Source organism: Boleophthalmus pectinirostris, unplaced genomic scaffold, assembly GCF_026225935.1.
Source record: "Boleophthalmus pectinirostris isolate CB_2022bp ecotype Guang Dong unplaced genomic scaffold, ASM2622593v1 HiC_scaffold_11, whole genome shotgun sequence".
Classification (NCBI taxonomy): Eukaryota; Metazoa; Chordata; class Actinopteri; order Gobiiformes; family Gobiidae; genus Boleophthalmus; species Boleophthalmus pectinirostris.
The window spans coordinates 11,375,189-11,400,892 of record NW_026570994.1 but is presented as its reverse complement, the minus strand read 5'-3'; the positions used below and the strand labels follow the sequence as shown (position 1 = coordinate 11,400,892).

Below are 25,704 nucleotides of genomic sequence, written 5' to 3'. Positions count from 1 at the left end.
CATGCTTGTTTTCCCAATTTGGTTCAAAATTATACTTGCCTGTTGGAAATCATGAAATCACACTAGAGAATTCCAAAATGTTACCAAGCAAAAGAATATTATCTGACAAATACAAATATAAGAAAACGCTTTTATTTTGTTGAAATCATGTTTGAAGTATCAGAAAAAAATTTATTTGTTAAGGGTAAATTATGCAGAACATTTGGATAGAATTCTCCCTAGTGTGACGTTATCCATGTTTTAGAACTTTCTACTTCCTGTAATTTAAAAATTTTCTTCGCTAATTGCTTCTTGGTTGGTGTAAAGTGATAATTCATATTTAGTTTTAATCTCTCCAAATTAAGTAATTAGATAATCAAAAAAAATCTGTCATATGCACTTTAATGACTGGAGTAATGGTAATTTAGACTCCTCCCTAGCTAGTATTGTAGCTCTTGGACAAATATAATTTAATATAAAATATCTTGAGAAAAATAAGGTCTCAATTTACATGTTCATTTATTTAGATATATGGATTTTGCTTCTTACAGAATTTTACAGCAATCACGCTTGCACTCTCAGTTACACTTTAAACTAGAAGATTTCACCAGTTCCTCAGCTGTTCTGCCCCACTGTGCCCAATCACAGTTTTTACTCCAAATAACTTCAAAAATCTCCTGGTTTTCAGTATAGGAACATGCTGCTCCAAGTTGAGTAGCTCGTAAAAATCCTCAGATCACAACTTGTCAGAGGGAGGATTTGTCACTATGCGAGCACTCATGATTCAAGCCTTTAAAATGATCCCGAGAATGAGCCTATCCAAAAATGTTGTTACACAACCTTCAAAGACACTTGTTATCGTCACGGAAACATGCACGCGACATCACTATGCACACACCATACAGATGTGCGGACACCTCACCCACTTCTGCTCACAACTGGGTCACACTGCGCAGAGTATTTTTGGAGCCAGTGATTTGTGCTTCCCTCCCTTTCGCCGATAAGGACTTTGGGGGAGAGTCAAGGAGGGTGAGCACAGGAAACTGGGGAATTGTGTCTTCTCCGTGTTTCTCACTACCTTTAGGAAGAGCTCAGACATAAATCAGAAATACATTTTTAGGCTTAAGTTGAGTGGGGGAAACATAGAAAGTGGATTTGATGTAAGGGTGACCTGTTTTTATGGAGGTTATGTTTCTTTGCCTGGAGTGTTCCACAGTATGGCATCATATCACCATGAAGACAAGCAGGTGGTACCTTGAAATGAAGTAACAGGTCAGATCTGTGGAGAGGCAGTTCCACTGAAAGTAATAATGGAAGATTTCAAATTATTTTCCTAGCAATGAAAACAGTTCTAATTGAATAAATACAAGCTATAAAACACCAATTTCTCTTAGAATATTTGTATTAATATTTCTAATTATTTGTAAAATTTGGGATTGATATAATAACACAATTGTCGTATATTTTTTCAAATTTTCAGTAACAAATCAGGACAAATCAACGAGCATCAAAGAATGTATGTAAAAAAGTCAATTTAACACAAATGCATAAAATACTAGAAGTCATTTTAGAAAGAAAAACTTTGGTCTTTTGTTCTTGGGGTCTGAACTAACCCACTGTAACACTGGGTGGAGTACATGAAGACTCCTAAATAGTAACTTTAAATTTCAAACTAGTATTGATTATTCCTTTCACTGCGCTTCTCATAGTGTTTGCTATTCGGACAGCATTATCTGAAAGGCGATGGGATTTAGGGCTTTTTGAGTTACGTTTTAACTACCTGCTTTACAATTTTCTCCTCCCGCCTGCAGCTCTTGGCCTGTGCAGGTGCATGACTTAGTCCCTGTGGCATTTACAACCAAGCCACACAGGTCCCTTTGGGTGTGTTTACCTAAATATATGCTTTAATAACACTAACGTTGACCTATATTTCTTTTTTATTCATTCAAACTGTGCCTCCATGGTCCCACCTTTATTATTTTTTCCACCAGCTTTGTCAAAACCAGAAGCAGCTCGATAAATGCCCTGTTATCAGATAGTGTAGGCTTTAATGCGGTTGGCCTGAGCTCTCCACCAGCTCAGAGGAATGCACAGGGCCTTGCTTAAGACTGACCCTGACTTTTATTGTATATTGATCTCAGAGATGAAGAAAACAGCTCAGTTTTAAAAGACAGGAAATGAGTTTGTGTAGATTCAAAGAGCTGGAGTAGAATTGAAGTTATTATTGGCAGTAAATTGTATATTTTATTTATTTATTCTTTATAGCAGCAAAAAAACAACAACATTGAAACTTAAAGGTGCATTGTCTAACTTTTCCAGTTGAGGACCTACAAAATACTATTCTCTATGGATATGTTATTGCTTTGTCTGGAATGTTTCACAGTATGGTATTAAACCTTTCTACCTTCATGAAGATCAAGCCAGACCAAGTTACATATCAGATCTGTGGAGAGGCAGCCCCATTCACAGTCGGAGTGTAGATATTTTTGAGCTGTAAAACAACCTGTAATTTAATAATTGTAAGATAGAGCTGTTTAATGTCATACTGTGGAACAATGCTTGGTAGAGCAATAACATATCCATAAAAACTAGGCAGTGTCAGACCCCAAACTAAAAAGTTACATAGTAAACTTTTTCATTAATTTCACTATAGTCATAATAGAATATTTGAAAATTATGTAATCTATTTATACTATTAAAGTAGTAATGTCAAAATTTTTAAATAAACTGTGCATATCAAGTCTTTGATTTGTCTCCCAATCTCAAATGCAGAAGGCCAAAAAGCAAGGCTAAACAAGTACACTTAGAAGCAGATGATTTACTGTGGGACTTTTAAAATTATATTCAAATTTTAGACAAAATATATGAATAATATATGTTTTAATATCACAAAAGTCAAATAAGGACATTGTCTTTATTCTCTGCTCCTCATTTCAAACTCTCATTATCTTGGTCTCAAAGCTGCGCCGCCTTCATCTTCTTCAAGCTTTTCGAGTGAACAGGCTGCTTTCATGTGTCATCTGAAAGCTCGTCAGTGTCAGCCCTAAATTGTTTGCGTGTGTCACAGAGTTGAGGCCGTCAGCTGTTTTGGGAATAGGAGCAAATTGCTGTTTCACTGCAGCTTTTTTCTTTTATCTGCTCGACTCAGCTGGAATATGAACCTCCTGAGAGAAGCAGAGAGCTGTCACTGTGCACTCTGCTGCTGAAGATTGGGTTTAATGCAGCTGCAGCCAAAGAAAGGGACTTTTTAAGGAGAAATCAGAGCGCATAGAAAAATAGCCACCTGAATGAATATGTTACAAATTCCCACTTAATTAAAAGTATTGATTTCTTCACTTTTTTTATCAGTGCATCAGAGCTTGTTTCTTGTGCTGAATTCTCCATTTGTCTGTGTGCCCCCTCCCACAGGTTGATGTTTCCTCACCGGGTGCCCCCTCCGCCCCTTTCAAGCCTGACTGCTGACAGCTCTCCACCTTTGTGCGTCTCCTGAGTATTGATCTCCCCAATCTGGACAAGATCAGCGCACACGGTCCCGGCGCGTCAGCCAGCGGTCGGGCTGAGCACCTGGGGCCCATGCCCAGGCAGGAAAGCGTCGCCATGGACACTGAGTCCACATACTCGGGCTACTCCTACTACTCTGGCCGGTCCCGGGGGTCACATCGGCATGGGTAAGTCCCATCTTCACCATTGGGTAAAAACATGACATTTATTAAAAAGAAGAAGAAACACATCTTAAAAAACACAAGCCCTGAGTAATTCTTGACTAAAACCCCATTGAAAAAGTAAAGGAATCATATACACTTATTCTGGTTCCACAGGAGTATTTCTGCAGTGTTGAAAACTTTTGTTCATTTGTAAGGTTGAAAAAAACTTATCCACTCAAAAAGTTCAAAATTATTAAAAGTACTTATTACCACCTGGAAAATTAAGATAAAAAGACATGTTTCTGCCCTTTGGCCTTCATCAGGAAAAACTGTTAGTTAATAAAGACTTTTCATAATTTTGTACTTTTTGAGTGGCTCGGCATTTTTTTTTTTACTTTGTATTTGATACTGGTCTCTACACTGAAGAAAACCAAAAGGACAATTTTACACAATCTATACGCTATGTATCAGTACTTAAAATTTCTTGCTGGTTGTTTTGTTCAGAAATTGACTTTTTTGTTGAAATTTCGTAGTAGTATCATGTCTTTCAACAAAAATATTGACCTATCCAAAATGGGAAGACTTTATCTGAAACACTATGACAAAAGGAAGTTTGAATATTTCCACATACAGTGACACTTTCTCTGCCCTTTGCTTATACCTTCCTGCCCTCTGGCTCCCTCCCTCCATGCCACTCTCCCTCTGCTCCACCTCTCCCTCTCTTTTCCTCTCTCCCTCTTTCAGTCTCCCCCCCCCCCCTCTCTCTCTCTTGTATCATATGTGTGATGGTCTGTCCGTGGCGGTGTAGGGGGCATTAGCCTGTCAGCGTGCAAATAGCCCCAGGAAGGCAGAGGAGACAGGTGCTGAGGAGGTCCGCCCGACTGATGGCTCAGCGGATACGTGGAGCGCCTCTCCCCACCTCCTCCTCCTCCTCTTCCCAGTGCTGCATATCTCTTCTTCACTGCCACCTGTTGCAACTTCAGATCCTTTGGCTTCCCTCAAGGACCTCTGGAAACATGAGAGCGCATATACATGCTTTCCTCCGGCTTCTCTTAAGTCTCTTTGTATCGCTCCTCTTTCACTCCTTATCTCCGGTCATGTACGTCTTCTGCCTCCGTTCATCCCATCTCACCCTCTCCTCTGCTCCTGCACTGCTCCATGTGTCCATTGAGATGCAGCCAATGCCCTTCTCTGGTTCGTTCTTGACCTCTTCTCCTCCTCCTCCTCCTCCTCCTCCTCCCCCCCTTCTCCTGCTCTCCGAGGATGGACTGGTGTAGCACTTGTTCACTCACATTCCTCGAGAGGAGGAATGCGCTCCCTTGGCTTGCGGTGACATGAAGTTAGATTGGTCACACTTGAGTTTGACGGTCAGCCTGAAAAGTGGTGGTGGATGTGACACTGGCATACAGCCCTTTGCCCTCTTTCCCGTCTCCTGTTCCTTCAGTTTTTTGAATCCATGGGAGAATATTGAAAGGGACATATGGTACCTCCCTGCCAGGCAATTTTTCTGCTCCTCAGCTCCTTGTAAAACGGAGCCAAAGCCACCAGCTGGCCTCTTAATTTGATAAACAAAAGCAAATCGTTGCCTTTGAAACCCCTCGCGCTTCCATGGTTGAAGGTAATCTTTTTACACTGTGGGGTGCCACGCGTGTAGCTGCTTTGCATCACTGTGGTCTAATTACACTAACGCCAGGGATAGCAACAGTGGGTTTGACACTTGTGGGCACTGGGCATACATTCAGACCATTTACAGTTGCATGTCTATATGGGCAGGACTGCGTTTTGATTTATTTAAAAGTATCATATTGTAGTAATAATAAAGCATTAACTAGGCCTGTCACAATTATTACTACATCAACTTATCATTCAGTGCAGTTGGAATGAGCCGATATTTCTTGTGAATACTTTTTCTTTGCAGTAGTGGGGACATTTTTTCCATTTTTATGTAATAATGTAAGATTTGAGCTGCAGAGGGTAGAATAAATAACTTCTGTGGCTAATTGTCTACTTTTTAATGACACTCTCTATTTAAAACTGGTTTACAGGCATTATCTTGCTTTGTATCACTGGCATAAAGTATCTTCAATATTATCATTTATCGCAGTATTTCTCTGTAGTAATACAGTATATCATGCTTCAGTATTTGTTATTGTGACAGGCCTAGCATTAGTCTTCCCCATACTCAATAGTGTGGTTCTTTAGCCACAGTTGCCCTTGGGTAGACTGACAGTAGCATGGCTGCCAATCTGCACCTATGTCTTCTCCAACCACCACTAATCACTCACTCACACAAGGCATTCACATATAGGCAAAGTGAATGAAGTTTCTTGCCCAAGGACACAACACCAGAATGCACTGATTAGAGCTTTGGTTTTGTGGTTTAGAACTTCTGAGCTTTTCCTTGAGTTGTTTTGATCTCAATAGTGGTAAGAAAATTGAAGGGTAGACAAAATGATAATGAATGAACACACACAAGAATTCATTCTTGACTCTTTGCATCTTGTTTATTTCACAGTGTCATTGTCTGTGATGATTGTCCATTTTTCCAATGTGTTTTTTTAACTTTAAATGGCAAATAAACTAACATAATCTAACATTCATTCACAGTAGACAATGCCTTGTTCTTATCAGTATTCAGTCTCTGTTAAAAAGTTAACTTACTTAAATCTGAATCCTTACTTGCATTACTGCTCAGGCCAAATTCCCATGACCCCGTAGGTTCCATCTTTAACAATGCTGCCTGGACTGCACATTAAGTAGAACCAAACTTGCTGATCTTACTTCTTCCCTTTATTAGTGTGGAGTGGCACTGTATAATATCTCTGCAACTTTCACCAGCTGTGTCTAAGCAAAACAGTAAAATCAAGAAGGCAGTTGTTTCTGTCATTATGGAGTATGAGAGCTCAACCTCATTTATTTTTCATTGATTCAGAATCCAGAGCTGTATAATGAACCATGGTGGAGTGAATTAACATGATTTGGAGTCCTTATGCTAACTATTTCATTACCGCATGACCTCTGGAGAGCCCATGACATTTGGGGATAAGATAATATTATGCTGTATGAAGCCATTGGTTTATTTAATACAAATATTGAAAAAAATGTTAAAACATTTTTTAAAGGTGCACTGCGTGGTGAATCACGTTCTAGTTGAGGGTCCGCCACCTGTTTGTCTCTCTGGAAATGTTCTATAAGAGAGACAGGCAGTTTACAGCACTATGCTACATTACATTCAGGTCTGTGGAGAGTCGTCCTTATTCACAGAAGGAATTATTGTATTTTTGAGCAATAGAAACACTCATAATAAATACATGGTAGATGGATATGTTTAATGGGAAAGCAATAACATCTCCATGGCGACAAGGAACTAGCAGACCATCCACCAGAAAAGTTGTGCAGTGCACCTTTTAACAGTTAAATTGCTGAGTTTTTTATGTAATTAAGTTCTGAATATGAAAATAACTTTATATGGAAAAATTCACATTACCAGCTCCTAATGTGGAAAATTGCTTCATCTGATTGGTGGAACTTCAATTATATGACAGCTCACAGTGTTTGCCCAAATTCAAGGCAAATTTGCATATTATTATAAGTAGGTCAGTGCATTTATGAGGATGTCTGAGCACAGCAGAGAAGTGGGGAGTCAAATTTTCAGCATTGTGTATCAGTGGGTTCATTTTAATGTGGTACAGCCACTTTCAGCTTTTGTCAGGTTTTGATTAGTCTGTGCAGGTGCAACGGGAACTTGGATAACTCACTCTCACATTGCATTCATATAGGCAAAGTGAATGAAGTTTCTTACCCAAGGACACAACGTCAGAGTGCAGTGATCAGAGCTTTGGGTTTGTGGGTGAACTACCAAGCTTTTCCTGGCTGACTTGAATTGTTTTTATCTTACATCTCGATCCTGGTAAAAAAAAAACTGAAGGGTAGCTATAATGACACACGCAACAATCCACTCATAACATTCTTCTATTGTAGTGACTGTTAAATAAGTGAAAATGAGTATTTGGCCATTGCTAAAGACCTGAATCCTGCCTTCTTTGTAGTCAACTAAAGAAATTCTTGGTTAACTAAAGAGGGATGTAGAAAAAACTCTCAAAACTATACCTTGCCATGAAATATCCAAAAGGTAAATTCATTTCTATTAGTCACTACACCCAAGAACTCACTGTATTAAAATGTGCAATCCAGCTTTATTATAATTATATTTAGCTGACCCTCACCTGTATAAAATAATTTAGGCCATAGCATATCTGTATGTATTTGGGAAATCAAATTTTCAGTATTGTGTATCAGTGAGCTCATTGGAAAGTGTTAGGGCCACTTTCAGCTATTGTCAGGTGTGGATTAGTCTGTGCAGGTGCAATGGAGAGCTTGGATAAACATCAACAGTAGTCGCATCACCACCTTCTCTGTCCAATTGCTTTTCTAATGATCTGGTTTCTTAATGTGACTTGCTCATGAGTTTGAAAAGTCTTCAGAGAGCGTTTGGTGGCTGGGTTTTGACTTGATTTCAGGTTGACCCATTTGGCAGCAGTTATGATTGCACTGCACATTTGGCTGTGGGTTCGTGCATCCACTCCAGGCTCGGTGTCACACAGGTGGGTGGAGTGGCCTGCCAGGAAGAGAGGGAACAAATTGGTCCACAGACAGCTTGCCGTACCCCTATTGTTGGCACCACTTTGCAGCTCTTCCTCTTCTCTTTCTAAATGGCGAACACGATCACAGACACTCATTCTCAGGTGTTAGATGAAACTGTGGCTTCCAGGGTCTAATTGGCATCGCTCTGACCAAATTCGCCAGGTATCCACGCCCTCACGTCACCCTCGCTCCACCCCGCTCCTCTCCCAAAGCCTGCCCCATTTCCGACATCCTCACTGGAAGTCAAGTCCCATTAATCAAATCATAGCACCGCACTGTTTCGGAATACCAACAAGGCTGTGCATGGTAATGAAGCAGGAAGGATGTGGGTGGGGTAACCAGGGCTGTTGCTCCATGTGGCGGGCGCAGGAGTGAGAGAGGAAGGGGGCTGGGGGAGGGGCTGAGACACAGAGGCCGATCTGTTCAAACTACTGCTGTGCACCCGCAGGTCTGGTCCCAGTGCACATCCATAACACTACATTAGTCTCCACTGCACTCTCACACCTAGTCCAAGAGTCATCACATTTACAAGTTCCACTGGCTCTTCTGCTGCCATGTCTCACCCCAGAACCAGGTGGTGCACTTTATATTGGGCACCCACTGTGAATAATAATTTCCATGGGGTTGAAAAATGATTCATATTGCAACATAACACAATAATGCAAAAAATAATTATATATTATTACTTTGCAGTTGATGTCATCAACATTTCCTGGGGGTGTGATGCTAACTGTAGGCTCTACTTTCTCTGAAGCTTTGTTACTCAAGTTTTTTTCATTTGATTTAGCTGAAACTACAACAGGTGAACTGATCTGTAATTTGCTAATGGCCGGATCAGTGTTTCCCGCAGCACTTTATAGTGGGAAGTCGAAATGAGGCAGATTTTTGTCATGATTTTTTACCTAATTTACTTTTGTTTTGGTAATTATTTTTTTTACACCTGTTAACTACTAAATTAGTTATTTTGTTTTAATTTAACTGAATTATTGCGTTAAAAGGTTTACTAAAATATTACAAACATATAGTTACTGCAAAACCCATCATACTTATTCAATTTTTTCCATTTTTCTTCTCATACTGAACAAGTCTACCTGGCAAACAACTGAACTGCATTGCCCATGGATAGACGTATTTGAATGCTCTCCTAGTTTATGCCCTCGCCCTCTCCTGTTACTTAAAATTCTACTGTCTGCTTCTCAGCTTTGACCTAGTGCTGGTGCCAGGCTGTTTATAATTCCACTCAGGATTTAGAAGAATGATCACGTCTTTCTGAGTCTCACTGCTCAGGTTCTCAGTGCAGTCCCTGTCAGTTAATCGTCAGACAACAATTGAGTGGTAATTACTCTCCTTGGAATAACCCCAGACTGGAGAGATGAGAGCAGCCTTAATGACATTTAAAGCAATAATCCTGTCTGTAATGTAGTTAAAGTCTTGCATCATGTTAGACTGGCAGTAAGGGTGAGACTATTTTCACATCATAATTAAAAAAAAAAAAGTATTAATTGTATTTGCTGTACAGTTTGCAAGATTATCTGGTTAATCGATAATTGTTTGATCAGAGAGAGAGCGCGCGAGAGAGAGAGAGAGATACTTTATTGATCCTGAGGGAAATTCACGATTTGCTGCAACAACATTTACACTGCACTTCTCGGTCACCTTTGTGTATCAGTCAGAGGTGTCTGTGCAATTTAACAGAAGTACTGCTCAGGTAGATTCAGCTTATCTGTGTCAGGGCAGCTGGACGAGAGAAAGAGCCCAAAGTGTCCCTCTTCTGGGTTCAGCAGCATTGCTCAAGTCAAAATAGAACTAGATGTGAAAAAAACTTTGAATGGATTGTTATCTTACTGTTTATTTCAAATTAACTTTACTTTAACACACAAAAGTTGGATTTCTTAAAGCTGGTCACAGACTGCTGATCGAATAGATAAGGACAATGAACACGGATTAAGGTTTTCATTCCGCACTCTTCTCTCCAATTTATGTCTCTCTTTTTTAATTTTAATCTTCATGATTATTTATGTTTTGATTTGTTTTTATTATGATTTTAATGTATTTCTTATTCTGTAAAGCACTTTGAATTACTTTGTGTACGAATTGTGCTATACAAATAAACTTGCCTTGCCTTGCCTTGCCTAATTTCAGTGTTGTGGCCTTGGTGTCAGTATTTGTGAATAGTACAATTGTGATGTTTCTTCTTATAATAATGTTAATACTCAGTTTTATATGGTGACCTCCTTATTTTACTGCATAGTTTGTACCAGCTGTTTTGATTTGGTTTGGAAACATAGGTTGTGTGTAAATCTAGCCAGCATAGGAAGTGTGAGAGTAAAGACGGAAGCAGCCCAGTTAACTCCCTTTATTCAGAACACTTGGAGCCAGTACAAGTCTATTATATTACAGCCCTGCACGGCCCTCCATCACTCTAGTTTCCTTCATTACCGCAGAGCAGGATATCCTCTGCATTATGGCCTATGACGGGGCTGAGAAAGCAATCAATAGGCAATCTGATGGTATTATTTATGTGGCTCATGTACTTGTCAGTATGTATGCTGCAGCTATTTACTCTCTGTGAGGCCTGCAAGAAACTGTAACCAAGAAACTCAACACATGGAGCAGTTTAAACAGTTAAGTTTATACTAAGGTTGTGCTTATATACGTAACCTGGAATGACTGTTTTAGCTTTATTTAACCAGGTCTCACTGAGAGGGAAATAGAAATGGAAATCCTCTTCTGGAACTAGAGGGAACCCTATCATATATACTTTTTAAAATAGAGATTAAGGCAGTTATCATTCAGCAACACGTGTTAGTTTTGCATTATACTTGTTGAAGCAATACATGCAGACTAGCAAGTTAATATTCGAAAGTTTGAATGTTTTTGGAGTCAAATGCCCCAGATACTATAAGCGAGTTAAAATTAAGACAACTGGATTTACTTAGATTATTTTTTAAAACAGCATTTTGCTATAAATCTTATAGCTTCTTTAGGGCTTATGTAGGTAAATCAAAATGTGCATCAATTAACCCCAGATACTCTTATACAAAAATAAGAATAATTTTAGATAGGCACAAAGATTGAAATTTATTAGGTAAATGACACCTCTCAACCAAAAAAATATTAAAAATGTTTTGCTGAATACAGAAACCTCTTATACCTTAACAGTGAATATTACTTGTGTTCATTTCATTATAAAGGACATGTGGTGGAGGGCAGGGATGAGGGATTAGCGGTAGCTGTGCTAATGTAGCCACTATCAGGGCACTGTGCCATGTGGAGACCCGGCGCTCACTCCACACACAGGATTATAGGGCTGTAAGTGCACGAGGTCCCCCCCTCTGATGGAGCTCATATGTTGCAGCGCACGGCAACAAGAGGGCCTCGCTGAAAAAGCACTGTGAAGATAGGGGAGGGGGAGAGGAGAGGGGCAGAGGGGGAGCATGGAGAAAGAGGTGGAGATATATGGGCCAGAGGTCATGTAAGCGTGACACGTCCATTGACAATTATAGGAGGAAACAATACTTGAAAAATATTGCACAAAATTGACTCTTGTGAGCTTTTAGCCATGTTATAAAACTGATACCTCTTCAGAAACATACCCAGAATTGTTTCATTCACACATGGTGGAGTAATCCTGCATTATTAGTCTGTTTACATCTCCAAAGCTCAAAATGTTCTGTTCCATCTTGTGATGTCATTAAGTGGTAGTTTTTAAGTTAACAGCTACATTTACCTTTAGTTCAGTAGAGATTGGCAATTCTAGGGCTGAAATTATTCAAATGATTCTAGTGAAGGTGTACAGAGTTTAAAAACACAATGCAGCACTTCTTGTTTTACCGTATGACATCACAAGGTGGAACAGACTGTTTTCTGTTTGAGAGAACTCAGCCTACATATGCAGGGTTTGTGTGTTAAACGTGTGAATGAAACGAAGTACAACTTCAATGAGGAATGTGTTTTCGATGGAAACAACAATATAACAGAAATCAAAAAATAGCATAATATGGGTCCTTTTTCCCCACCTTTACACAGAGATTGGAAAGCTTTTCTTACTACAACACAAGTTTAATTTTCCATATAGGCACTTCACCTACAGCATTTTCCTTTAAATTCAAGTTCAATGCAATTATATTGTCTGGCTGTCATTTTCTATCAACTGCTTTCTTCTCCTCTCGTTATAGACTTAGACTATTGGACAGGTCTCTGTGTGAATATTGTGAACACAGTAGTAATTGGACTGCGTTATTGAGTGACTGCACAGCCATACAGACCCAACAATTGAACACTGATCACAAAATGAGAACTACTACAAACTACAGAACAAAATATGCTCCTAAAACCCTTTTCTTCAGTTTCTTTCTTCAATTTGTCTAGTTTTATATTTCTCTTGTATTCACTTGCAGCACACATCTGTTATTGAGCTTCAATTAAACACGGCTCATTGGAGTTGCCACAGAAAAGCCAATTAGGAAAATCATGACTGTGACTTGAGAATATAAAGCAAAGGTTTCTATCAGCTCAAGAGGGTCTATTCAGATCCTATGGGCTTCCTACATGTTATATAGTATCATTTATAATGTTGTGTATCAGGTTACATATTTAGAGAGAAAATGACTTATTTTGAAGTCAGTGATGGGATGAAAAATGTATTTAGTTACAGAATACTGAATACCCAAATTCAAATGTATTTTGTAATATATTCTGATACATGGTCCAATCAGAATAGTGTATACTGAATACTTTGAATACTTTTACATCGAGTTGCATTGAAATTACAGTGAAAAAACTTGATATATATTTATAAACAGCTTGAGTTTTTATTTTGCATTAACTTATGTCTAATTAGAGAAGGAAAAATCATACACAGACACATACATTGCTAAAATTCAATTATCACCATGTATTCCTTTTAATTAAAAAGTTAACTGTATTCTGAATACCACCAATTGAAAGAGTAACTGTCCCGGAACACATTTAGTCAAAATTTTTATTAAGAATACGTATTTTTGGTACATGTATTTAGTTACTTCCCAGTACTTTTAAAAGCTTATAATAATACAATGAGCAACAAAGTCTAATTTTGTTATGCCTATATAGTCCAGGTTGTTTTTAGACTATGGGGGAATATTTTAGTTTATGACCATAGTTTCCTGTATTAATGGGAAACAATGGTGATGTAAACAGCAACCATTTATCCACATGTTAGCCACATTGTTTTGTTTTTCTTGCAGAGAGAGAAGTCGGGACCGGCACAAATCGCGCAGTAAAGACAGTCGCTCAGAGAAGTCTGTCACCATCAACACACCACCAGCCGAACCACTGCTGGGGGACTCTTCTGTGCGAGGAGAGCCCGTCCAGGTGAGCCTCTCTTGGGCTTAAGGTCGCGCACAATCACCCCTCTGTCTCCAGACCTCCATTTCCTGTAGGGAGAGCCAGGCTGATTCCTGCAGGATTTGGAGCAGAGGAGATTTATCAAGCACTAGTCGAAATGAGGGAAGGAAATGATTGTGTTTAGTCCTTTGGCAAGCCATCTGGTATTTAGGGGCAGAGGGCACGGGGGCTAGTCCACTTTTGCAAGTCTAGGCTCTGGTATGCTATTTATAACACTACAGCATTTCTTCAAACTAGTCTAATTATTTACAATTGGAACATTTATTTATATAATTTGAACAAAGCCAGAGATTATAGTTAATAGCTTCCTTTACTGAAGCCATGCGTGATTGTTGTGACACATAAGGTAATTTCTGGATTATGTTGCATTGATAAAATACCCTTAAGAGGTTGTTAACAAGTTTAAACATGACATTATATACAGTAAGGCAGCACTCAAGGTTTCGAGTCCAATTATAATAATCCTGATTGACAATTTATGGGCAATTTGTTTTTAAATCTTTAAATTGTATCAAATCATATTCATTTTCTGCTGTCTATATATAATTACTTTTCATTCGTAATCTCATAATCTTTCTCTCAATGCTGAAGTGTATACAGTCCATTGATTAGCAACAGGCTGTCTTATTTAGATGCGTTCCGATATGACTTGGTGCCGTGACGATGAGAAATTGATTTATTGTCCTGTCTGGCTTCTGGCAGGTGTTACATTTTATTATTTTTCCATTTTAATAAAAAGAATAGAGACATTGGCGCTTCTTTACTCACACAAGCTTAGCCCCTCTCTCAGCCAAAAGTGTCTGGCTCCATGTCCTTCATCAACAAAAACCACAGAACACAGAATCATCCACTACTAATGACCTACTTGGCACTTCCTTTTGCTGGAGGGGCTAGTCGCTTGTGTTACTCACCTATCATGTGGTTTTAGTATAGGTGGGTGATACTGACAAAAATCAATTGATACTTTGATCCTGATACTAGAACTAGAACTATACAACACATGAGCTGATTTGTGATGCTAAGTCCCTCTCAAATTCCATTGGTATCACAAGCTAGCTAGCATTAGCTGACAGTTTTTCAGTTAGTTACTCTTACCTTTTTTGTTAAAAATCAAACACTTAAACAGGATCATGAATGCTCGTATTGATCACAGGCTCCTGAAAATGTGTTGTTTAAATCCATTTTGCATTTTATGTTTTCAGGTTTCAGGTCATCTTAAAACGTTTTTGACAGTGTTTGCTCACATGTGCATTGTGTCTCCATGGTAACTCCCAAACATTCCACCATTAGAAATACATTTGCAGCACCCCCAGCATGATGTCACTGCAGAGTATCAACACCTCAATAGGGCTGAACGATTTGGAAAATAACTGTAATTCTCTAATTGTGATTTTTCTGACAAGCAGTTTATGTTAGATTCACAATATATGTTTAAGTAATAGGATTCTGTCCATAGCTCACATTTAAGAACATCCAGAATTGAAAAACAAGAGACTGAAACATGAACTGCAAACAAAGACAAGAATAATATTTTGAAACATGTTTGTACAAATCTAAACTACATGATAGCTGTCTTTATGCAGAATGAGACAGGGTATGCTGTTGGTGGAGAAAATGTTGGTACTTCAAAAATTGCAGCCTTTGTGATTTGCTAATTGCATCCTTTCAAACTGTAGTTTTTACTTCAATATTTGTGGGCTTTCTTTCTATATCAATGCTCAGATAATAGTTTTGCAATGCTTTTGAAAGGTGCTAGCTTGTTACCTTAATTGAAAGTTTGCACAGCTAGTTTCTGCTTTTTATTGTCTGTTTTTGCCTCATTGACATTGCTATAAAAACAAAATTTGTGGTTTAATCTTGCAGACAGTACTGTGTATGGCCTATTTAATTTCAGAAAGCATGTCGAATTTAATTTTGTAGGTGGAGACTACACTTTGTTGTTCACATCTTATTCCTGCCATGGCTTGCTGTTGCTTTGCTGTGATGCTGGGCGGGACTGTTTGCCTGAGTGTGTAATCAGGGCTACAGCAGAGTGAGAAAGGGCTTAAACCGTGTGTCTGTGTGTGTGTACCATTTGCATGTGGTGTTCACATTGTGCGTCAGTCTGGTATCAGTGCGGTGCTTAATCACAGAGCAGGCTGAGGGAGCAGGGCAGCGCTCCAGGCAGGGATGTCCTCAGTCTGCCAAAGCTAAAGTTTCCCAACAATAAGACATGACTAATGAAATGTATGAGTGGAGAAAACTGTTCACACCAGTGTAGTTTGTAAATAGTAGCTTGATTTTCCAAAATGGTTTCTTGAGCTGTCTTCTTTGTCAAAAAATTTATCATTTTAAACTTATTGGTTTTCTCTATTTGGGTGAGTTACTGTAGCCATCCTTGACTGATAAAATAAACGGAACTGTATTAGCTAACTATATAATATTAGCTATTGTAATCATACAAATAGAAGTCATTAATCTTCTTAAAAATGTAAGGTAACTGCAGCCCTCAGACCAGCCTTTCTTGGCCCTCATGCTTCCAGTTGGATTGGCCCATACTTTTTACTGCAAGTTTTTGAAAATCTACCTTGATAAAGCCAATAACAACTATTTAATGTGTCTTACTGAGGATCTAAACATGAACAAAGGTCTAGTATCTCATTTTAATCTGTTATATATTCACATATTTGATGCATTCACTGTATTGACCTCTAGTCTATCTATGGCCCTCAATCAGCCCTCTGTTTTGTTTGTGTTTCAATATGATGAAAAAGTTTGGGCACCCCTGCTCTAAGCTATATAAAGCAACCCGGTGCTCTTAACAAACATTGGTAAAATTTGAAATCATTATATCTTTTTATCTTGAATTGGTTTCATACTTTGTTTGACAGCTGTCGTAAATTATCAGATGTTATGCAGTTTTCTTTGAGTCATTACCAAACATAGCAAATAGAGTTCTTTGTATTGACTCCTTTCTGCTTGACTACCGTAAATTATCTAAAAAAAGAACACCGTAAATTCTCTTGTTGCATTGGATACAAATTACAAAGCCAAACAACCAAGCCCAGTTTCTACTCCATATAACCCTGTGATTGCCATTGATTGCTTTTTATGTTCGTTTAGCTTTTCCAGCAAGTTAGACTTTTGTAAACAAGCCAAATGCTGTAGGCGGTTTACTCATGTGAATAATACATAGAACTGAGCGGTCTTGACATGGGCGAGCACGCTGTCAGCAGACAGTGAGAAACCTGTCTTTGGTTTTACTGAAGTACAGCTAAATCATGTGAGTAATTGGTTTCATTCACTTACAAGAATGTGTTGATGTTATAATTCCAGATGGCGGGACAGGGGCTATGTACTAGTAAGTCTGAAGGGAATTTTGAAAGAAATATCCAAACTGATGATCCACAAGTGTTAAAATGTATCATTATTTGTCAGGGATAGGCTCAGCAAAGTTGTCATATTAATATCAAGGCTTAAAGTCCTTTCAACTAACAACAATCACGTATTTTGTGTTGAATAAAGCCACCACTTTCAGAAGCTATTGTGAAAAAATGATGCCTCTTTTGTTTGTTTAAGCTGACAAAGAATACATTGAACTTTGTGCCAGTTTTTTTGTTTCATGTGGATAGGCCCAGTATTACAGAAATATTAGCCATAAACCAACTCTTCCACCTGACCTGGTTAAACAGCAAATGCCACCATAGAATGACCTGATCTCCAGCTCAGTATTAAACTTTAGTGATTTTAAAATGTCATGTGAGCACAAACTGTTTAATACTTTGCAGCTGATATCATCAACTTTCTCTGGGGGTGTGATGCTAACTGTAAGCACTGCTCTGTCTGAAGCTTTGTTAGACTTTAATCTGTGCTTTATTTTAACACAATCTGAAAGAGCTGACTTTACTGGAACTACAACAGGTGAAAGGATTTGTGCTGTTAAACAAATCTCTCACATATAAAATTATTAGCCAACACTTTTCCAGTTAGTCACACGCACCTTTTTTGTTGAAAATCATACACCTAAACAGGACCATGAACACTTGTTTGAATCACAGGTTCCTGACAATGTGCCAATTAAAATGATTAGTTTATTTCATTTTGTTTGTTTGTTTGTTTTCAGATGATCATAAAACTTATTTTTGTAGTGTTTGTTAATGTGTGCCTTGTGTCTTCATGGTAGCTGCTGAACATTCCACAATAGATATATATGTAGAACACCCCTAGCGTGATGTCACTGAAAGTTGCCGCTACCCTACTATTACTGCTGCATCTGCGTGAATATTTGTGGTCATGAGACGTGAGGTTTGGACCAGGCTAGCATGGGTTAGCGTGGGTTAGCGTGGAATGCTAAGAGAGCAGCTCTGATGTGGCTGTGGCATTGTGTAAAGTGTCAAACAGAAGAAATGTGATCCGTTTAAACCAGAACACATTCTCAGAGCATTAGCGCCTCATAGTTTCACCGCTGAGAAAGTGCTGTGTAGTTTATATTTAGAAAGTGTTTATGCTTGTGTTATTAGCTGATTATTTTTAGGTACAACTTCTTTCCTGTCACACAATCTGAATTTAACATTGTATTTGGGTTCAGTATCTTGGCTTTATTCGTTGACTTTAACCACAAACATCAAATGCCACAGACATAGCAAAGTGGTGAATACAAAGATACTTTTTGACACACTCAGATTTCAAAGTCAAAAAGGTATATATATATATTTTTTTTTTAAATATGCAAAAAAAACAATACAATAATAAACATGAAAACAAGACTCACATAATCTTTAATAATGATTCCTTTTTCTTGCTTGTTCCCCTGATCCTCCCACTGTGGCTGCTCAGTTCATTCAAATCATTGAAGTCAGTTGCTGTTCTTAGAAGCCTGCTGCTTTCCAACATGAGTCAGACCCAAACACTCATGGGAACATATACAATACAACATATTTTATGCATTTAGCTATGAGTAGTCAACAAAAAATACAGATCACTTGGAATGACTTATTGACTAGATAACTGTTTACATTTGGATGGCTGGTAAAGAGGTCAAGGATGCAATGAAATGAAAATTATGGATCTGTGGTGGAAATGACTGTCTCCAGGGCCGAAACACTTGTGTATAATAATCCGCTGCTGCAATGCTGATGGAGTGTTGTGACTTGTTGCTGAAATTGCAAAAAGTAGGGGAGAGAGAGTGCATTTATATGAATGGCTTGTGCCAGTTTTTGTTTCATGTGTATAGGACCAATAAAACAGAGATGTAAGTGAACAACTCTGCCACCTGACCTGATATTTTTGGGCCGATATGTAGGTATTGATTTTGATTATTTTCCTCAAATTATGTGATTTATTTACTACAAACTCACCTACAAACTTTTTTTAAGGGAGTACATCACATTTAGTGTAGTTATCTAATCATATTATTGCGTTACAGCACACAGTATTAAAATAAATCTTTGTGTGTTTGATCAAGGCTGCAAATTGGCCAAAACATAATACCGTTAGCCAATATGTTAAGAAGTTCAAATATCGGGTTGATATTTTTTTTATGAGTTTATAGGCATGTAACAATAACCAAAATATTGTGATATTGTATCGTCCAAAGTCTCACAATAATATCGTAGACCTTCACAATATATCGAATTACAAGTCTCTTTGCTTATATTCTTTGTTACTGCAGGAGCTAAAAAAAAAAAAAAAAGCAGGGAGCTGCAGAGAGGATTATCTTTTGATCTTTTTCAGTGGAGGTTACATGAAGAAATAACTCTTATTAAGAACTTTTAAATGTTAGCTTTTTGGATTATAACAGTATCAAAGTTAAGGAATTTTAATAGGCAAAAGTAGCATATTAACAATTTGCTCCAAAAAAAATTGCAATAAATATCGTACCGTGAGATGCATATCGTGAACATTTATGACAAATTTCAAACCACTTTTTATACTGTATATTGCGTCATTTTGAATAGTGTACTCCAAATGTTGACGTTTCATACTAAAATTTACCCAACATTTCATGTCAATACATCTTAATTACAGTCTATGTTAAGTTTCGCTCCCATTGTTAGAAGTGGTAGCTCTGACTAATCCCTAAATAGTTGTGAACTCATGTACCCCTCTCACTGACACAGCCGCACTACCAAACCACAATGTTCACTGGGCCAGAAGCAATGGACTGAGAGTGGTGCAGAGGCAACACTGAGCACAGAAAGAGAGGAGACGCCTTTAGGGCAGAAGACATAAAAGGAAGGATACAAGGAAACAAGGAAGTGGTGAACACGGATAATGGAAGATCGGCAGCGCTATGTGGACGCTGATGGCACGTAATTGGAGTGTTATTTTATTTACAAGAAGGAGGGGGGTGCATGTTTACTTTTGTGCAACCCCCCCTCCCTACATAAAGCTTTACATTAGCTGGCGTGTGCAGTCCTCCCAAGGCATCATGGGAGTTTTTTGTAGCGTATAAAGCTGGCTGGACTCCATAGCAGCGGGGTATCTGAGAGGTCACTCACTCCGAGATGAAACAAGGGGGAAAAGAGCAGATTTGAAGCGGAGATGTGTGAGTGAAGAGCCGTGACATTTAGCTGGTAACAAATGGAGGAGCTGACAGCGCAGTCGCCAACGCTGATGGAAGATGAGGTGCTGCAGGTGCTGGAAGTGTGTAAGACGGTGGAGGAAATAAAGCAAGTTATTGTCACCACGCTGGATCCAGACTCAATCACTAACTCACCTCAAGTGTCAAGTGTAGCGCCAGGAGACAAGACAAATCAGGTAGGGAGATGGGGGAGGAATGGGAAGATGCTGGGAGGCAGGTTTCATCATCAGAGTTGGTATTGTAATTGGAATTTGAAAAGTTGCACCTAGTAAATTACAAAAGCTTTAGTTATTTGGGCAACATAAAATTTGCCAATAAAAGTTTGCTGTTGTAACATGTCTTGTAAATGTATTGAGATTTAGGTATTAGACAAATGTGAATGGGTGTAAAATGCTAAAGATTTTAAGATTGTATTGTTATTGTCAAAGAAAACAACAAAATTATGTTTAGAGCATCAAACACTGCATAGTTTTCATATATCCCTTCATACCCTTCAAAAAGATGCTGAACTCTCTAATGATATCTTATTCATGGATGATTATAAATTATAGATTTGTTTATTTATTTATTTTCAATTTTAAAAAAATACATAATAAGATGCATTATACAGTAGAATGTGAAGGATGGTTACCAAAAATGTGCTAACCTCCATATAAAATGCATAAGGCTCTAATAAACCTGTGCAAAATTCATAAAATAGATCAGTAATTTCTTTAATTTTTTTTGTTTTAATGAACTCTTTTTTCATATTTTGAGTTTTTGTATTATAAACAATATATCTGATTTATAATACACTTTTGCATATTGTCTTCAAACCAACTTTCATATTAATATATTTTCCTCAAATCCTACTCCTCACTGACTAAATAAATGTGCGTGATTGAGATCCAGGCCTTCTCAAGCATGAAGTATACAGGTCCCATAGGTTTTGTGTAGTCCATATTGTAAAGTCATGCTTACAGTGGAGCTTCTTTAGATTTGTTTATTTTTAGCTGTGCCTCAGGATGTTGAGTTCTGGAGGAAAAGAGAAATTACTGTTTATGTCAGTTGCATTCCATAGCGTGCTCGGGAATACATCATTTTGTTGAAATTTAACATGTGTGTTGATAAATATCTCTATTGGGAAGTTGTGCAATCCTTCTGCTTTTGTGAAAATTCTATGTTGGTTGTGTTTGGGATGGGTTTTCTAAGACTTTTGTCAGGCCCAAACCATAGTAGGGTTATTAAAAGTATCAAAAATCAGATACAAATTGAAACTAAAATTAGTATCAAAACTAGATACTCATTTTAGCATTCACAGGACAAAAATTAACCTTTCCTGAATAGTTTTAGTGATCTTGAGCATTGTCAGATTAAGTATAAAACCACATAGACTAGTATATTCTCATGGACCTCTAAGAAACCTATCTGGACAACTGAGCAATTACACAGCTATTAGACCGAATGATAATATAAAAGGAAGTACTGTTATTTAATGTTCAAAATCACCTTCTATTCTAAAGAAAGTTTTTACTATTATTATAATTTCAGAATCAGTATTGAGTATCAAGTTTATTCCTTAGTCAAAATGGAGTTTAAAATTTTAGTATTGTGACAACACTAACCCACAGATTATAAATATGGACTTTATTATTATGCTAACTAAAAAACTCTCCCAGTTGTTCTCTACCATCTTAGCTTGTATTTTCAGACATTCAGTCACCCGGCCTTCATTGTCTTCATGCTAATCAGTTTTCAGACATGCTTTCAGTCTTGTTTTACCATTGCCATTGGGAGCTTAGTGCCCTCTCCGTGCTTTAAACAAAGATAGTTTTAAATGGCGTATTCTCTGGTTGTGTTTTACCCAACAAATGCACTGCTCTTCCTCCCAGGAGTAACTAGAGTGCACTTGTTCATGACCTCGGTGCTTTGAATACAGCCCTTGACTCACCGCGGAAACAAAAACAGCCATTAGTGAACTTTGATTTACCGCAAGAGAATAGACAATAGTTATTTTTATCTATAGTGGAGAAAGAAAACATGACAGAAGGCTTTTTAAAGGTGCACTGTGCAAATGTTCTGGTGGAGGTGGAGAGTCCGCTACCTACTTGTCCCCATGGAGATGTTATTGCTTTGCCTAGAATGTTCTATAGTATGACAGCAAACTTAAAAATACAGTACAGTTTGTGCACAGGGGCAACTGTCCACAGATATGAATTATAATGTAGCGTAGTGCTGTAACCTGCTTGTCTCCCTCCTTGTGAGATAGGTTTAATATATACTGTGGAGCATTCAAGATAAAGCCTTAACATTTCCATAGAGACAAGCAGATGGCGGACCTTCTACCAGAAATATTACACAGTGCACCTTTAATCTCCAGCTCTATTTTTGCATGCCCTGTCGTGACCTATATTACTGTACATGTTTAAACACCTATGCTATAAACCAATTTGCCTAAAGTGCATATATATAGGCTGTACTCATTTTTATAGATTATAGATCTTTAAACTTGCTTTGACCTGAAATCCTCCTCTTTCTAAGCAGCCACGTTTTGCCTTGATCAGCTTAAATGTTAATACCTTTACATAAAAAATCAATACGTTGCCAGGTTATGAAGATATGAAGATGAAAGCACCGCATTTTAGTAATATCATTTGACCCTGCATTTATGTGTTTAAAGTGCCTTTGATGGACTGAACTACTTATTTTACTTTTAAAACACATTAGACAGTTCTACCTTACATTTATTAAATTACAAGTGGTTTTATAACTCTAAAATACCTAGAAAAACAGACATTCTGACTGGGAGGGTTGCCTTTCCAAACCATGCTGCGAAACATTCCTGACAATGCAACAACATAAAAGCATTTGATCGACAGAAAAGTTACACAATGCATTTTTAAGTAGAAATGAGAGAATCCTCAAAACCTGTCAAACACACTTAAATGCTTACCAGCCATCTCATATTGCACTCTTTAATCTGTAGCCCTGCCAAATGCACTATATCAAAGGAATACCTAACTGGCACATTCTTTGTCTTATCGGCTGCTTTTCCCCTCTGTTTGAAGCTGTTTAAACTTGGTCGTCTGAGTGGAGCTGCTGCTGTGTGGAGAGTGATGGAGAAAGATCTTTGACTTCTGCACATGGCTCCTGTTAATACCGCCTGATTAGAGGCCTTTGTTTTTCTTTGACGCAGCTTCTTGCCTTGTTAAGTTCCACGTTTGATTGAACCGAGCAGTGCAAATAAACATTTAGTTGATTACATTTTGGTTGCAGAAACATATAGGGAAACTTAAATCAGACAGCTCAAGCATCTCCCTAGTAGGAAATATTCCACTACAAAAATCTCACAACCAAGTTAAGCCATCCAGAACAAGGCAAAGAACAGTCAGAGATGGAGATTCATTGCTCCCTACAACCCAGAGTCTTAATTGGCAGTAATTAAGTAAGACTGGAAACTTGTCCTCTCTATTTGGCACATCCTTCAATGCCAAATTTTAATATAGGTTTTGTCAGGAGTAGTACCTAAGAGAAATAGAATTTGTTTTTTCTACAAGATTGTTGTTAATTGGAAACCGGAATTATCATAAGAAACCCACTCACATACAGAGAAAACATGCAGACTGCAGAAGTAATACATTTTGTTTAATATATCGTTTTTCTAAACACTGATAATGAAATGTGTGCAAATTACTTCTACAATTACTTATTTATTGCTAGTATTTTAGTATATTATATGCATTGAGTCCATATGACATTTTCCCATTTGCCAGCCCAATTGAAGCCCGTCTCTTCTCTGTTTAGTTAGTGGCATTTGGATCGTGACATTCCTCTTCTCTGCTTCATTATGCTTTTCTATAGTCCCTCCTGCTTGTCTCCTCCTCCTCGCTGGGCCCAAGTTTTCCGTGTAAAACAGTCTTCAATGGGCATAAATCAGCCCAGACATGAAACAGGAGTGAATCTGACAGGTGTTTTGCTCACTGTAGTTCTCCCTGTTGGCTTGTGTGCACGGTAATCATGGAACCATCTCTCTCTTTCTCCTCAGATCAATCCTGCTCTGGAGTAATTGGCTGCCTGTCTTTGTACCACACCTTTCGGCTCTTTGTTTTCCCTCCCTTACACACCATTACCTCATGTGTGCATTGTCCGGGTTACTCCTACTTTAGAGTGATAAATGGGAATAGGCCTGAACCAGATCACGTCCTGGTGATTGGTTAATCCCAGCAGGAAATGTGGGTCACTACCAGCTATTTTTAGTGTTGCTAACACAGGGAAAGCCCAGGTAGCAGTGAGGACACAGTATGGCAATAATGAGCAACACTGCAAAAAATATACTCGGGTAGTCTGAAAAATTGCAAATATATATTGTCCCCAAAATCTTCATCCTTAGTGCCCTAAAATTACTATAATTCAGAATAGTAATCTCAAGAGTGGAGTCATCTCATGTACAGTTATTTATTTAAAGTGGAGGGTCCGTTACTTGGTTCTCTCCATGGAGATGTTATTGCTTCCCCTGAAATGTTCTGTGGTATGATTTTAACCTTTCTATCTAGCATTTATTCATTATGGGTGTTTCTATTGCTCAAAAATGCAATTACTCCTTCTGTGAATAGGGGTGACTCTCCACAGATCTGAATTGTAATGTAGCGTATTGCTGTAACCTGCTTGTCTCCCTCATGATAGATAGGTTTAATCTGTACTGTGGAACATTTTAGACAAAGCAATAACATCTCCATGGAGAAAAGGAGGTGACGGACCTTCCACCAGAAAAGTTACACAATGCACCTTTAACTTGTTTCATGGCATTATTACTAATAATATAATTTTATTCATCTTATTTTATCTTGTTTTAAAATAATTCAGCTTAAATTGAATAAATAATAATAAAACATTTTATTTCTATAGTGCCAAAAGAGCAACAGACAAATAATACAGTAAAGATCTGCCATTGTGGTAAGTTTACTTCAAGTGTAATTTCTTTCAATCTATTGTCTTAGAATTGGACATTATAAATCAAGTAATAAATGTAATCTATTGACAAAATTCTCAAATTAAAATGCATATCAAAACATTTAATCTGTGAAATTATATGTAGCAGAAGAATGAAGGAAGCATTTTATAGTATGATGATAATGTCACTAAATAGATCTACAGATGTTTTACAGTTATGTCAGTGACAGTGATGGAGTTGTAATCCGTCTTGGGGCTTCATTGTCATGATCAGTGCCTCCCCTGTGTATCCATGTGCTCAGTCTCAGTAACTCCTCTTCACATAAACCTAATGTCTATTGATTTCCTGTCTCAAATGTACTCAGAGCTTGGACATGACCAAAGAGACAACAGACAGGCTGGACTCTAATGATTATACAACTGTCTGATATGTTCTGCAATGTACTACACATGTATTTCTATCTGCTACATTTCTTTTTGATCCACACGTGTCAAGAATCAATGTTTCCCATAGATTTTATTAAAACTGTGGTTGACTCAAAATATTTTATTCCATTT

General features: G+C 38.0%; 1 protein-coding gene across 2 annotated transcripts in view; it reads left to right on the top strand.

The window, feature by feature from the left end:
• The window catches only part of LOC110153254 (vang-like protein 1), a 52,537-nt gene that overhangs the window by 6,260 nt on the left and 20,573 nt on the right, over positions 1 to 25,704 (top strand). For both annotated transcript variants that reach the window (XM_020917136.2, XM_020917134.2), the window contains exons 2-3: positions 3,388 to 3,647; positions 13,496 to 13,622. In XM_020917136.2, the coding sequence (XP_020772795.1) occupies positions 3,553 to 3,647; positions 13,496 to 13,622 (222 nt within the window). In that variant the 5' untranslated portion in view covers positions 3,388 to 3,552. The remainder of the gene's footprint in view (positions 1 to 3,387; positions 3,648 to 13,495; positions 13,623 to 25,704) is intronic.